At 40.4% G+C, this 15,781-nt stretch overlaps 1 protein-coding gene across 8 annotated transcripts in view; it reads right to left on the reverse strand.

Moving 5' to 3' along the window:
• eml1 (EMAP like 1) overlaps positions 1 to 12,277 on the reverse strand; it is a 42,301-nt gene extending 30,024 nt beyond the window's left edge. For 3 of the 8 annotated variants that reach the window (XM_068338092.1, XM_068338091.1, XM_068338090.1), the window contains exon 1: positions 788 to 1,450. In XM_068338092.1, coding sequence (XP_068194193.1) covers positions 788 to 854 — 67 coding nt within the window. In that variant the 5' untranslated portion in view covers positions 855 to 1,450. Of the gene's footprint in view, positions 1 to 787; positions 1,455 to 12,068 lie in introns of those variants that run through there. The other 5 variants (XM_068338086.1, XM_068338084.1, XM_068338089.1 and 2 more) reach the window with 4 other exon arrangements.
• Between the last annotated feature and the right edge of the window lie 3,504 nt (positions 12,278 to 15,781).

A 15,781-nucleotide genomic window follows, 5' to 3' on the forward strand; every position in this document is an offset into this window, starting at 1 on the left:
AAGTCCCTCGGCTACAGTAGTAGTATCAGAGACACTAACTGTAGTTTGTTGGTATGGGCGCATTGAACAAACTGAGTTTTATTCAAAAATAGAACTCACTAAAAACAGTATTTTAAAACTTTACATACATCTTACAAAAGGGTCTACTTCAAGAAAACAGAAAAACAGAAAACTAACCATGGCTTCTTGGAAATAACACTGATGTCACTGATGTGTCATGGTTCTTCCCTTCCTCTACCCACCCACATTAGCAGCATGAATTATTGGTTCTGAGCACAGCAGGCAGCGCCGGCGCTCATGTCCTGCTCTGTCATTTCTGTTCAGCAATCAGCCAACTGGGGAGAGCTTGCATTCACAACATACCCCTGTGTCATCAGGCTGAACCAGAGGAATCAGGGCAGCTGCTGCGAGCAGGATGGCCCCTCATCATCTCTGCTTCTTTGTTTATTAGCTTGTGATGGTGCTGGGCTGATTGCTGACATTATTCTGTCCTACATTCCAGAAAACTTTCTTCTGATTTCTCCTGATTTTGTTTTTTGTCAATCAGGAGAGCCAAAATGCTCAACATCAAAATGCACGACAACATGAAGGCTTTTTCAAAAGCCATTAAGTTCCTGCAGCTGAAATAGTTTACACCCCATTCACATAAACACATGCTTGGTTTTAGACCTCTCTACTTGGTGTCAAGTTCAGCTGCCCATCTGGTGACATGTCACATCCACAGAAACAACACACGGCCATGAGAACAGAGGGATGAAGAGGAGGGGTTGGGATTAGTTTGTTTTACCGTTGCAGAACTGTAGCAGTGATGAGGTGTCATACAAGCTGTTGTAGCTGGAAAAGCCGTCCTCCATTCTGAACGCCTGCTTCGCTCCGTTCTGCTCCTTCTGTTATCCACCACTCCTCGCCGTCTTCCCTCCTTCCTCTCTGTGGTGTCTCCGTTTATCGTTCACTTGGCCTCACTCCATTCACTCTGCACGGGTCAGGCTTCCTTGATGTGTCTCCATGGCAACCCATTCACTCTGATTATGCCCTGTGAACTCAAGCCCCCTTCTTCACCTTTTCAATTCTACCACACTCTCACAAAATACAAAAAAAAAAAAAAAAAAAGTCCTGGAAACCCTCCCTGCTGTGGAATGACAGCACCACACTGCCAGAGAGACACAGAGGCAGAAGTTAGGAGGCTGCTGGTGGTTTGGTTTTCCTGTAGGCTCGTCCTCTCGTCCGTCCTGTTCGTCCTCTCTCCTCCCTCTGTCCTTCTGTCTTCAGCAGAGACAGCTGTGTGTTGTTAGCTCCCACTGATCTCCAGCTCCGGCTCCAGAAAAAAACAGCTTTAAGAGGGCTTGAGCTGAGCGTGCAGGGTGCTCTGACATAGCCAGTCACTGTGAGTGTGTGTGCGTATGTGTGTGTGTGTGTGTGTCTGTGTGTGTGTGTGTGTCTGTGTGTGTTTGGATAAAGCTCGGGACAGCCCAGCCTTCCCCTATCGCACACCGAGTGAGCGCACAAGGGGCTGGGCCTGTTGGATGGATCCTCCTCCTCCTCCTCCTCTGCAAGAGGAGAGGAGAGAGGAGAACAGAAGGAGAGGACAAGGCAAGGTAGAGGACAGAGGAATGGCTAAAAGAGGATGCAGAAAGGAGGTGAAATGAGGACAAGGCAGGACTGGAGAACAGCATGGCAAAAAGGAGAGAAGAGAGTTATAGGAGGTGAAGACAAAGGGATGGGAGAAGAAGGTTCAATGTAAGCAGGGGAGAAGAACAGAGAAAAGGATGGAGGAGGAAATGACAGTTAAAGAGAAATGAATACAGAAAAAGATTTTTTTTTTAAATATTTAAACAGTAGTAGAGGAGAAAAGACGAGAGCAAGGAAGAAAAGGAGGAGAGAGAGAAGGAGAAAGGGAAATCACAATACAGGAGGGAGAGAGGAGTGGATATTGGAGGACAAATGAGGCCAACAGAGGAAAGCAGAGGCAGACCAGTCATATTATGAGTCATAAGCTGACAATGTGACACAAGGAAAGGGGCATATGAGACACTAATCATGTATGAAGCAGTCAATAATTTGCATTTTTATGAAAAGTTATGTTTTTGAATTTTTGCGCGGCCATTCTATGTTTTCAGGGTACCTACCTGACGAAGCCACGTGGCTCCACAATGTAAGAAATAACAATGGTTAGTTAGTAAAATGACTGAGGTGCTGTGGGACCCATGTTATTATTGCATTACTCTCCCGCTCTTCCACACAGTATGCAAAGAGTCAAATGAGACACACTGCTGCACAACACCTCTCTCAATGCCAAGTGTGCTAACGTTGCCAGGGGATCTCTGCTGTGGCTAAACATGATTATCATTGTGTTCTCTTTCTGTCTTATCTGGCACACTGCAGACTGCGCAGAGACCCGGGGATCCTACAACATAGACAAGAGGGGGAGGAAATGAAAGGAAGAAGAAGGGATTGAGAGTAGAGAGAAATTAATGGGATATAGGGGGAGGGGATGGGAAAGAAAAAGAAACAGAGAGAGCTTGAGGAGGGTGAGGGGTAAAGACATCAGGAGCAAATTAAAAAGTGTGCCAGGTGGGAGTTTAGTGAGGTGTAAAAAGAGGGATAGCCAGTTCATTCTGACTGTGTTTTTTCTATTTGCATGTCTTTCAATTATTTAGAATTCAAGCTTGCAGGGAAAAATAACAAGACTGACGAAGAGAGATTCTGTGGCCTATATTCATGGATGAAATGTTTCCCCCTTTCTTGCTAGATCACAAGACGGAGGCAAAAAAAAAAATGACATGAAGGCGGGAATGCTCTAAAGGCGGCACATGAAATAATCATGAAAGCATTAATTTGTTTTCTCTCAGTGTTCTCATTGCAGCTCAGCAGGTGTCTCTCAGTTGAGGTATGTCTTATAATATTTAGAACAATTTCTGGTCCAAAGATCATCTTGTGAGACTTGACCTTTGGCAGGAAGATGAAAGGGCTGCAATGAAGCATCTTTAACCATTGATGAGTTTATGGTTCAAGGCCTCTGTATTGTTAACAAGCTCTGCCCAAGGAAAGTACTGCACTCTGCTTCATTTATTACAGCATGAGAACCTCCAGCATCAGATCCACCGAGATCACCGGCAACCAGACAACAAGGTGATCATTGAGAACAGGTGTCGCGGTTCCACACTGCAGTAATTGTTTTGTAAAATCACAAGGATATTACATTTCAAACACACACAGACACACACACACACACACACACACACACACACACACACACACACGCGCACGCACGCACGCACACACACACACACACACACACACACACACACACACACACACACACACACAAGGTTGTGAGTTACTTTGGCGTTTAGTCTGAAATTGTTCAGATTTGTGTAAATCTCATTTTGGACCAGATATGGGATCTGGATTAGGGACAGACCTGTTTTTGAGAGTCTGCTAAAACTGGGCTATAGTTTTTTTTAAAAATCCCCCGGGGGGTCTCTAAACCCCGCCTACGACACTGCGGGTGGCAGGTGGCAGAGATGCTGTGACTCCACCCATCTTTTCATCACACCTCCCCCATTGTTCCTATCTGCCACCACCCGTCCGTGAAGCCAGAGGGTGCACACATGATCATATTCTTATGCAAACAGGATAGTGCTCCGCCGAGTGTCAGGATATATTATGTTAGTGCACAGCTAGTGGTGAAACAATTTTTCTTTTAGGTGCATTTATATTGTAATTTGATGGAGATCAACAACAGAGATAAATTTAATGGTAAAATTTGGTTTGAAATTTAGGAGGAAGTCAGAAAAATGGCTCCCATTGAATGTCAGTGTTCCTTCAGATTGCTCTATGTGTGAATAAACTGTGAGCCAACTTATTTGCTGTATTAACATAAAAATATCTTTCTTTGAGTGAGTCAAACATAGTGAGACAGGCTGTATTTATTTCCATAAATCAATCACAATGTTCTTTATGGTGCCAAGCTCAGTACGTAGTACTGAGTGTTTTGCACACGGGGAGGTCAACCTTAGCATTAAAAAGATGACGCCCCTACAATAAGTATGAAGCCAGCCTTTTTATCACGTAGGTTGCTTGGGTTGATATTTTTTCTTCTTCTGTTTCTGATAAAAGTTAATTTATATTTCATTTTATATGAAAATATTTGTGCTCCTATACATCTTATACTTTGGGATCGATAAGTCCAGAACATCTTAAAAGCACTGCAGCAAGGCGTTTAAACCTGGCTGTTGACTGTAGTTTTTGTTTAGGCTTTGATGAATGTCATGTTCAAACTGAGATTTTTTTGTTTTTTTTACAACAAATGGCTGACATTTGTTTTATCCACAGATTATCAGTCAGTCTGCTACTGAGTCAGGATTATAAACAGTCAAATCCAGAACAGAGGTATAAACAAGGTCAATCCTCTGTATTATCCAGCCACCATCTGTGTGCCTGTCCTGGTTATTTGGCTGCTCCTGTGCTCTACATCAAGAATTAATCCAACGGCACAGAGACACATGCACTATGTGGACCTGGACAGGTGAAAATGGACAAATTACACAGTAGTGTACAGGAGGTGAGATTGATCACAGATTTTGCAAGTGCTTCTTAAATATTCCTGCACACACATATATACTGTGTGTGTGTGTGTGTGTGTGTGTGTGTGTGTGTGTGTGTGTGTGTGTGTGTGTGTGTGTGTGTGTGTGTGTGTGTGTGTGTGTGTGCAATGTGTAAAAAAAAGTGAAATGTAGTTGGAAGGTCAGTGTCACTGGGTCAAACACATTATTCTGATACTACAGGAATGTTTTGGGTATTTTTCTAGTATTTCTTGTACTGTACGATCACTGTGACCTCATGTAAGGCTATGTTGGCTATGACTCAAGAATTCAAATGATAATTATAATCAGATTTTATGCAACCCATTTCAGAAATAACATTTTATATCAAAAATGTTAAGGTCAGCTTCACTATGACATCCTATTGTTCTGCTAAAGCATTTCTCTGACTGATGTTCAACATCATAAATCAATACAGAAAAGGTGTTATGACCATTTTGAGCAAATAATGAATTGGTGACACTAATCAGTTGCTCCCATACTCTTGAAACAGAGGTGATTGACTTCCGTAGACCTGTCTGAAGATGCCTGAAGTATCCTTTTATTAAAATGCACATCATCTATGCATCAACACCTACTGTATATTTAAAGCATTGTATTCCACCGCTGCTGATATTTGTCAGTGCTGAAATTTCTCGTCTTCAGCTTGTAAAACAAATCTCAAGGAGTGACACCATGACATGTCATAACTGTGGCCATAACTGTTGGTTGTTACATCTCTACCTCTGCTGAATGAATTTCATCCTCAGGGGGTGTGGAGGCTAAGCCAAACTTTAAGCCACTGAGGTATTCCATCACACATGGGAATGACCCGCTGATGCACTTCCTGGTCATCAAAGGTCTGACAGGAAATGTCTTGATTACTTTGTTTGATTTCCATGAAGTTTCTCAGTTAAGTCAACAAATAGTCAACATCAAATAGCAAAACTTTTAGAGTTCAATTACCAATTATCAAATTATCTCCAGAAGACCCAATACATCATTTGGCTCCTACAGGGGGACAACCCTGTAAATAATTTTAAAAATATATGAAATAACAAGCAGATTGTGACAGGTTGAGTTTTCGTACAGGAAGCCTATAGTCTATATCGCTGGCACTAACTTTTGACCTGACCCGAATTGTTGGCAGCCCTGATGTTGGTGAATGTCCCCATGTACATAATTACATTATTCACTGCTCAGAACTTCATGGAGATGTGGATAAAAGCAGGATGAAACACTGCAGATGATTATCAATCAAATTGAAGTGAAATGATGTGGAATCTTAATCTGTGGGGTGTTAATGTTACATTTTACAGACCGTTAGCACTAAGCTAAATCCTCTAGCCATGTTCACATGATTGGCCCTTATCCATGAAGTCTAATTAGGACATCTTCCACATCGTGACCGGCACAGATAATTAAATGCTTCATGTATTTTTAAGTTTATATTAAATATGAATGTTCAGCTGTTCATAATTTAGGCTCATAGTGCCTACCCTCAAACTAAAAGAATTAGCCCTGTTGATTGCTTATTTTTTTGTGACTTTCATGACCTGTCCCCCACTCTATTTTTTTGGAAATGCTAAACCCTGACTGTGCCTATGCTATCATTTCACCTAGATGGTGAGAAGCTAGCAGATCCAGAGAAGATGCATTATCATCTGTGATTGGCAGGTTCACTCTTTCTAATATCTATTGGGACTGGAGCGCACTGATAGAGGTGGAAAAAAGATTGAATGAGACAGGACAGCACATCAGCTGGCTGACCGAGGGAAATATATCATCTTACCTGGTGGGTAAAATAAGCCGTCATTTCAAAAACGCTCTGATCAGCGTAGGCGCCGGGTCTGCTTTAAAACACATTTTATGACACTGATTTCCAATCTCTTGTCTCTTCACATCAGATATTATTAGCTTCAAGAATGCAAGGGCAGGGTCTGTATACATGATGTGTCTGAGATCAGCTGGTGATTTGTCAAGGTCTCATGTAAGAAGAGGGTGCTATGTCTGTGTCTGTGTGTATGCTTTGTGTGTTAATATGACGCTGCAAAATGCACTACAGCCACAAAGAAGAGCTGCTCAAATCATGCTGCATTATGTGGAGCAAATGTGACCTATTTTAAAACCAGAGACTGCTGTGTCAGGCAGAATATGGAGGCTTCAAACGCAACAAATTGACCTTGGATTCTGGATTTGAACATGATCAATGAGCTGGGACTCATCCCAGTATACCATTCACTTCATCCCTGTTATATGGTTTATTGTTCAAATAGAAAATTGAAAATGAATTTAATTAAATAAATGTGGTTGAGACCATGCTTCAGAGATTACGGTCACCTCTTCTGTTTTCAGTGCATTTATTTTTTGGACTCCATCCCTAATACAATTAGACGTGTAGAAATCCAGTACAAGAGTCCATAATTTCTAAAATTACAAATTTAGCCACATCAAATAACTTCAGACAGAGAGGGCTTGTGGGAATGTATGTTAAGTTTAACTGTGGTTTGATAAATGCATTTAAAGGATTGGATCACAGTGATATTTTTACCATATGGTTGGATAGGTTTGTCGGTTCAACAAATAAATTATATGGGTCATAAGTATGAGTCATACTTGATCGGCACATACATTCTTAGAATAAATCTTTAAACACAGACTCTGGTGTGATGCTGTAGCCACAGACACTATTACTATGGAAGCAGTGAATGACAGCAAAGAAGCATTTGGTGGCTGGAGCTTAAAAGTCACAGACGAGGCATGAGAGTGTTGAAGAGAAGAATCTGCTTTGAGTCCACAAATAGCTGCTAATCCTGAGGCAGTGGAGCTGTGTTACTTCCAGCTCCTCTGTTCTGCATGGAGAAACCTATACGGCGTCAAAGGCACTGAGGGAGTATTGATCAAAGAACAACTTCTAACATTTTTACAATATGCTGTTTTATTTTATAGCTACATAAGTCTTGACAAAAAAATAGCTTCTTATCTTACAACTTATTTATGAAATCCTTTATGTCAGTCAGTTATGAATCAAAGTAGGTTGCGAAAATAAATGACTGGTTCTTGACTGCACCATTTTCATTTAATCCTGTGGGTTTCATTTTAGCCCTATGATGAATAAAATGTGGGTGGCAAGGTGGTGCAGTGGGTAGCGCTGTCCCCGCACAGCAAGGCGCTTCTGGGGTTTGCATGTTCGCACCGTGTCTGTGTGGGTTCTCTCTGGGTTCTCCGGCCTCGCTTCACGCCCCAAGAGATCTAGGATAAGCTCCAGCTTCCTGTGACCCGATACAGCGGATAAAGCGTTCGGAAGATGAATAAAAGAATAAAATGTACTGCCTATCCCACTGCCTGCTGGGTTAAGGTTGATACAACGGGAAAATCTGTGTTCAAGCCGTGAAAAGTTTTATGAAACTACTACAACTTTCAATTCTGAAGCAGTAGTTTGTTGAGTATTTACCTTTAATATGCCGACCTTGCCATCATTGGTATCAGCAGAAAGTTCCAGGATTATGACATCATTGTTGTCTTTGATTCCTGATCCTTATCGGATGTGATTTACTATATTTATGAAACATACTTTATCGATGGCTTTCTAAGAAAATCTATACAATATCATTCTGTGCATGAATCATTCACTTAATGTAGGGGATGTTTGTGTTAGCTTAAAGATTGACAGCAGAGATAACTTTTTGCCAAACTGTGTTACAGCAAGCAGGATCCAGAGACCCATAATTTCTATTCACTGTTTAACTCTGTCTATTTAAAAGTGAATGAGCAATTGCAGTTTTATGAACCGTGACATTTCTCCAGAGGATTCAACAACTCGTGACACCATGGGAAATTATTGCGCATCTTTTATTAGACCACACAAGCTGTATCTCCCTGCACTTCATTTGTATTCTAAGCTAATAATAATTTAAAATGAAAAAGCAGTTCATGCTAAGAAAGAATCAGAAATGTCTCTTTAAATCTAAAGGAACTGAATACCTTATTTTGAAAAAACACTGGATTCACAAAAAATGTGGAGTTCAACTGAAAGGGTGACAATAGTTTATTCTAATAAATTAACGGTGTACATTCCTTAAAGGGAAATGTAAAGTTACGATCATAGAGTGAACATAATATGATCCTATATTTTCATCATAAATCTTTATCTTTTCCTAAATGACTCACCCTTTCACAAACCAGCTCACATCTGACATGTCTATCACTCTTTCTTTGACTGTTGAACCAAATATGGAAAAACATGCAAGACGGGCTCTTTCCTCTAGCATGGGGTGGGCAAACATATATGTAATGTTCTATATGTGCAGAGGATTACCTTAACAGTACGCACACATACAAATGCTTAGAGATACCAGACTGGCATATTAAGATATGTAGAGTGCGTCAGGGAAATGGAGCTGCTTTGTTATTCTCCACAAAAGCAGGACAGTCATAACATCACATCCATGTAAAACTGTATTGTTATGGATTACTTGATGCCTTTTCCTTCCTCTTTGCCTGAGATCCTTGTTTTTACAGTAATGATGCAATAGAGGTAGAGAGAAGGGTTATAACCTGCACTGCCTTATATACAGTACATCTAATCTATATGTTAATGAGACACAACTCAAATGCAGAAGTAGAACAGGTTTTGTGTAATTCAAAAGGGCGCGATCCATGGAAATCCATCAATGAGGCATTAAAAAGCAGAAATAAACACTTTTCCATCCAATCACAATCATTGTAATCTGTCAACCTTCTACTGCTGTGAAATGTATGTGTTCATATAACGGGTACATGTAATTTCTATTAACCTCATTGTTCCCATGAACTTTCAGTAGTGCTGTAGTGTGGGGTATGGACTCTCCTGCTGTGTATCCTGAAGTATGCGGGGCTGTGTGTTCTCTGAAGCGATGAGTACATTAATCACATCTGACTTGGTTGCTGAACATCCATGTACGCCCTTCCCCCATTTCCTGAACAACTAAGAACTCTGCTCCCTTTTTCCCTGTACGACACACAGATGTGAGTGCATTCAAAAAAATTATCTAACAATAGAGTGAAAGGCATTTCCCTTCAGCAAGACGTGCCATCTTTCACTTGTATATAATATAAATTTCTTCTTTTAATTTCCATTCCCTTTTTCAAATTGTTTTCTAATGATCTTGCTCCATGACTGGCCTCCCCTGTGCCTTTAAACGCCTGAGTTCTCCAATCGATGCAGCATAAAATCTTCTGAGGATTTCTAGCATCTGCTGCAAAGTTGTCTGTGATGTGTGTGTTGAGGTCGTGACACTCCTAACAGCAAGCTACACAAACACGACACAGAAATGCAGACGACTGAGCTCAGACGCAAGAGACAAATGACCCATTTTTCAGCAAGTGTATTGAGGAAAATGTTTACCATCAGCAAAGCCACACGTCCTCATGTTCAGGGCACAGACGGAGGGCTGACATCAACAGGGCATGATGCTGTCTTCATGTCTTATCTGCATGTCTGAACACACACAACTGCTAACTAGATGCCGGTGGTTTCTGTCACATCAACACTTGTTAGCCTCTCCTGACACCAACGTTCTCAGTTACTTGATGTAGATGAGCAACACGGCCTTTAAACTGATGTCCTTGGTGACAGCCTCACTACTCACCCCTTCATCCTTCAACTCATCTCCCTCTTCTCTAGATCTTCCTTTTGGCCATGTTTGTATCTCATGTCCTTGTGTTCTATAAACTATTTTCTTTACACCATCCTCTTTCATTCACTCCATTAGCAGTGCCATTCATTCATAAAAATGTGCTAATGCTTCCATCTGCAGGACATTAGCTGAATTGCTGATGAGTGCTTTAGAGCTAAAACTAAAATCCTCCCTTTATGCTAGATAGCAAACAAAAAGAACATCTGAAGTTACCTTAAACACTTTTCAGTATGTGCAAAAATCCAGACATCAAATAATAAATGAGCAATGAATATAGTTTATACAGCAACTATTACTAGAAACATAGCATAGAAACAGCATTACTGTTGTTTCTATGCCACCACTATACATACTGTAGGGTGACCCATGCTCATTGTGTCACATTTCATTTTTTAATTTCACTTTACTTCATTTATTTATTTATTTATTCGTAAGTTTATATTTTTAGCTGATTTTATATTTTTATTATATTATTGTACTCTTTACGTTTCAAAGTAAATGTGAGCGATTGTGATGCTTCTCTTTTCCCTGTAGAGATAAATCAAATATTTCTAATTCTAAGTCAAAATTTTCACACATAAGAAAAAAATATTTGAAAAACAAAATATGTGAATAGAACCATTCAAAGGTTGCACAAAATAGTTCAGAAATTCAAAAAGAAGTTTTATTTAATCATGAATTATGATATAGTTTCACGGAAAAGTCGCATTGAACATACTTTGAATATTTTTAAATGAGGATATGTGAAAATGCCAGGTGTAATTCTTTAGAACTGGTGTCATTTTAATTTGTATGTAGGTAAAATAAAGACAAGAGGAAACAAAACCATTAGCAGAAGGGTTTTGGTGCCAGAAAGTTTTAGTTATATGATGATTTCAATGTAATTTCCTGACATTAGGGTTACGATATGATGGATAACAGAGGTGTGGTCAGCAACCCATCAAATACAACCATCTAAGCAGTTGTTGTATAATTGTCAATATCAAACAACTCTCATACCACTGTGTCATGTATAATTTAGGGAATCACGCATGAGCTAAGCCAAAGAGGGGAGGCAACAGGAAAAAGAGGAGATAAGGGGACAGGGAAACTAAAAGGAGACTAAAACATGACTGAGTGAAAGAACAAGACGAGGGGACAGTTTCTATTTATAACAGATTGTTTCTGTTCCTCTGTCAGTCAGGCAGCAGTAGGAATTTGGCTGCACTTTTGGGAAATGACCCTTCCCTTCATACATCACTGCACATGCATACTAGAGAACACACCTGCACACACACACACACACACGCACACACACGCACGCACGCACGCACGCACGCACACACACACACACACACACACACACACACACATCTTTATATCATTTGTCTACATCACCCCTGGAACAGCAGGTCAAATCCAGCGTTGTTGATTCAACCATGTGGGAGGGACTAAACACGACCTTCTTACCTCCACTCAACCCCCCCCCACCCCATCCTTTGTTTGCTTCTATACATATCTCTGATTAAACTTTCTGCAGTCATCCTGCATTATCTTAATGGAACCGGGGGGAACTGAAGAAACTCTCCATATAAGGGCCCAAACTGAACCAGCTCCTCTCTGCAGCTGAATATTTGCTGGGTGAGCTGTGTTAGTGGAGGGCTTTGCCTAAAACAGGAGAGAAAGACGGCGAACCTCAAGCATGCACTGCGGACACACAAACCCAAACAAAAAGTATATGCACATATGTGTACTGTATATTCTGTATATCATACATCTATCTTGAAAACCAATGCATGCACACTGAGACAGGAATCCTTTTGCTTACCCATAGGTAGCCCGTCACAGTCAGACATGGCTCCAGGTCACAACAGCTTCTTCTTCTTCTCTTGTCAGCTGAGTTCCTGGAGCCTGTTGCTTCTTCTGAATCTGTGAATTCTTATTATTTTTAGTCAAACTCTCTCTCTCCTACACGTCTTCTCTTTACTTTGTCTCTTCCTGTCCTCCCTCTCTCTATCCAACTCTCAACAATCTGACCAGTGGCTCATGAACATGTCCATCAAACATCAAACGCCATGCTATTGGATTCTAAATCTGTAACTAGCAGTTCTCCCATACCGATACTGTCTCCCTGAAATACGACACATCTTCTTAGATAGGATTTCACAGACTTTCTCATGTATTTACAACATGCATCTAAACATTTACTGTAAATAAAACTTAAAGAGAGAAGATTGTTGTTTACCGGCCCCTCGCCTTAATAACCCGCCATAACATTTTCCAAACCCCAGCCCGTCTCTGGTATCATTCCCTTCTTATCCCTTGAGCCTGTAACGAAACCCCCTCAAAGTTTGTGATCCCTTTAGATACAGGTTGGACAAACCTGGCATGATTCCAAGATCTCAGTGTATTTTGGCAGCAGCTCCATTGTTTATTCCTCTAGGGGGCGCGTTTGACTTATTGAAGGGTAGCTCATGGTTGATTGTAGGATAAAGTTCTTTGTCTTCAGTTCCTCAAATGGCCTGGATACCATGAAATTTCCAGGGTCAAGTGACTCTACTCAAGTCTTCAATTTCGACAACTAAACTTTAATTTGATGGTCTGTTTGGTTAGAAGAAGAAAAAACAAAAAAAACAACAAAAAAATCCCGACAACCCAGAATGTTCTCTTCAGAAGAGACACGAGACATTAGGAAAGAAAATAAAGAAGAATCCATGACGATTGAGTCTGAGGGAATTAAAGGTCTCAGCCAACTTTGTCTCTCCCTCTGAGCACTTTTCTTTCACAAACAAAGCAAAGTGTTCGCCAGCACTTCATTATGCTGTGCAGATTATTGGCCCACTTGAGTGCACAGCTATTCTTCAGAACATACTAACGCTGTGCAGCTTTGATTAACCGCCAACCCTCTCATACCTTCATTCCTGAATTACTTTTCAGCTTACACAGCTGACCCTTTGTCACTTGACTAGGCGGATTATCAGTAGGGAAAGGTCCGGCATGTGACTGAGTGGGGTCAGATGGTAACTTGTTCAGCTGCACCATTGTCAAAAAGGTTTAGATTCAGATTGTCAGGGATCAGGGTTATCTTGAGATGTTTGGACACCAGATTTAGTGTTATATTGTAGAGTTTTTTGGGTCTTCTACCTAAACCCCCCCAGCCTCCACCACTACCTTCACACCAGTACCAAGTTTAAATGTTTGATCTTAACCTCTTGTTTGCAGAAGAGCTTCATGGCCCCTTTGCAAACATAACCCATACCTTCACCCCAAAAAGACCTCTCGACCCCTCTTGCTCTGGCAAACAGAAAGTGGACCATCCAACCTCTGTGACTCCTTTTTGCTTGCTAATGATCACATGCAATTACTTCGGCTGAGGTAATTTACTCCAGAGTATCTAAAGTGGTGCTTAATGAGATTGTAAAGTAGTGTGTTATGAGTTTTCAAGAACTTGGATTGTTGCATTGGCTATAAACAATTCAATGTTTACCAGAAGGCAAGAAACTATGCTATTGGAAGAGGTCAGGCTGGAGCAGGAAATCTGAGAACTCATTTGTGAACACAGCAAAAATCTGGTTTCTGTAAAACCTGCTAAACAGAGGAAGAGAAGCAACATTTTAGTTTTCATCCTCCACATATCCTGAGCAGACTCCCAGAGAAAGCTGAGGCTCAAGACGGATGTTTAACACATTTGTTATGCGCTCACTTTTGTAATTCTTCTTTGCTTTATTTAGCTTTTTTACTTTCAACATATGAAAATATATTTTATGTTCTGGGAGAAGCACTTTGAATTGCATTGTTGAAGTACGCAATACAATTAAACGTGATTTATTTTTCCAATTGGATATCTGGCAGGCTTATTAGCATAGTAGATTACATTAACATCACATTGCATGCATTCCTTGCAAGAACAAATAACAATGAACGTTCAACACTGAAACTCTTCTTTAATTTATTAATAATATGTTTATTTAATCCCAGAAACACAAACGCTCATTTTAATTCAGGCCACAACAAAGTGATAGTAATTTGTGAACAAACACCAGCTCTCAACTATAAAACGGGATGGTTAAGGTACTGAGAGCAATGAAAGGAATGATTAAGAGCAATTAAAAACCACCAATTTGTGGAGAAAGCTCATTAAATGTTCCTAGAACAGTGTGAAAGTAGATTAGCGATCTAAGATACACACTTCTTTCATAGGTTTTCCTCTCTAAGCATCTCTGTCTCAGACAGCATTAAGTGATACTGTATACGTATAACAATCCCTTCTGATGATGGTGCACTGTATGAAAGCACTAGGTTTACATGTTTCAAATATGCAATAAGGAAAACACACACATTTAAATTTGGCAAAGGCAACTGTTCCTTGCAGCAGATGATATGTGATAGAGCTGTTGAGAAGTCTCCGGCACATTGGCTCCTCAGGAAAATTGTGAATGAGCAGCAGTAAAATAGATCCACAGACGCCGGTGGTGGTGGTGACGGATGAGTCTGCTGCGGCTGCTACGGCTGAAGAGGCCGATGAAATGATGAAGTGGGTGAATCTGTGATGTGAAAGTAGCAGCTTTCATTTCTTTGTGATTCATTCATCTCCTTGAAGACGAGACGATCTTAATCATCTCATCTTCAGCCGTTCATCTGACACACGGGGCACGGGTGACTGTGAGCCAGAGGTGGGGTACACCCCAGATGAGATGCCAGTTCTTTCACTCACTCAACCACTTTAAACTCACACCAGAAGAAGCTAGAGAACCCCGAGAGAACCCGGCGCCACCATGCTTACATGTTTTGTAATTGTTTGGTCCTGAATTCCGATGATAAAGCGATGCCTCTCAGTCTGACCTCTAAGTTAGATATCACAAAGCCTCTGTTCACTCGTCCTCCACAGGCGAGTTGGTTTCCTCACTCAGTTTGAAACTTAACCACTCTCTCTTCCAACAGCTGTTTCTCTTTCTCTCCTCGCCCCATCTGTCAGTTGCTGTTACTGAATGAGAACTGAAATGCAAATCTTGACTTGCTGCCAAGTTGTTACATTATATAATCAAATTTTTGTGTTTGTGTAATGTTGTGTATTCAGTACCCTCCTGTTAGTTACATTTACAGTTCTTGAAGATAGTAGTATTTCAACATACTAATAGATTAAATAATTCACAGGCAAGATGAGTTAATATAATATGGATTTCATATATTTTTAATGATCACTTTTTAAATCTAAAAAATAGCCTAACTAGTTGAAAATAGCCACTAAATTGGATGGAAGTCCATATAAAACTTAATCTGTTGAGAAATCAGCTTCAGTGTTGATTACAACGCTTTGTTTGCAATACAATAGAATGTATCTCTATCTAAATATATTATTATAAGTTATTGTAAATTAAAGGGAGCTTAATTAATTTGAATGCAAAGGGCTCCTGTCTACGTTAACAGGTCTATGTTAATGACCCTCCTGTGCTGGCAGCAATTGTGTATGCAGGTACTAATGAGCTCTTAATAGTGTTAAATCTCACAGTCTCTCAATGATTCCGCTAACTGTTTTATAGC

This window comes from Antennarius striatus, chromosome 17 (assembly GCF_040054535.1).
Source record: "Antennarius striatus isolate MH-2024 chromosome 17, ASM4005453v1, whole genome shotgun sequence".
Lineage (NCBI taxonomy): Eukaryota > Metazoa > Chordata > Actinopteri > Lophiiformes > Antennariidae > Antennarius > Antennarius striatus.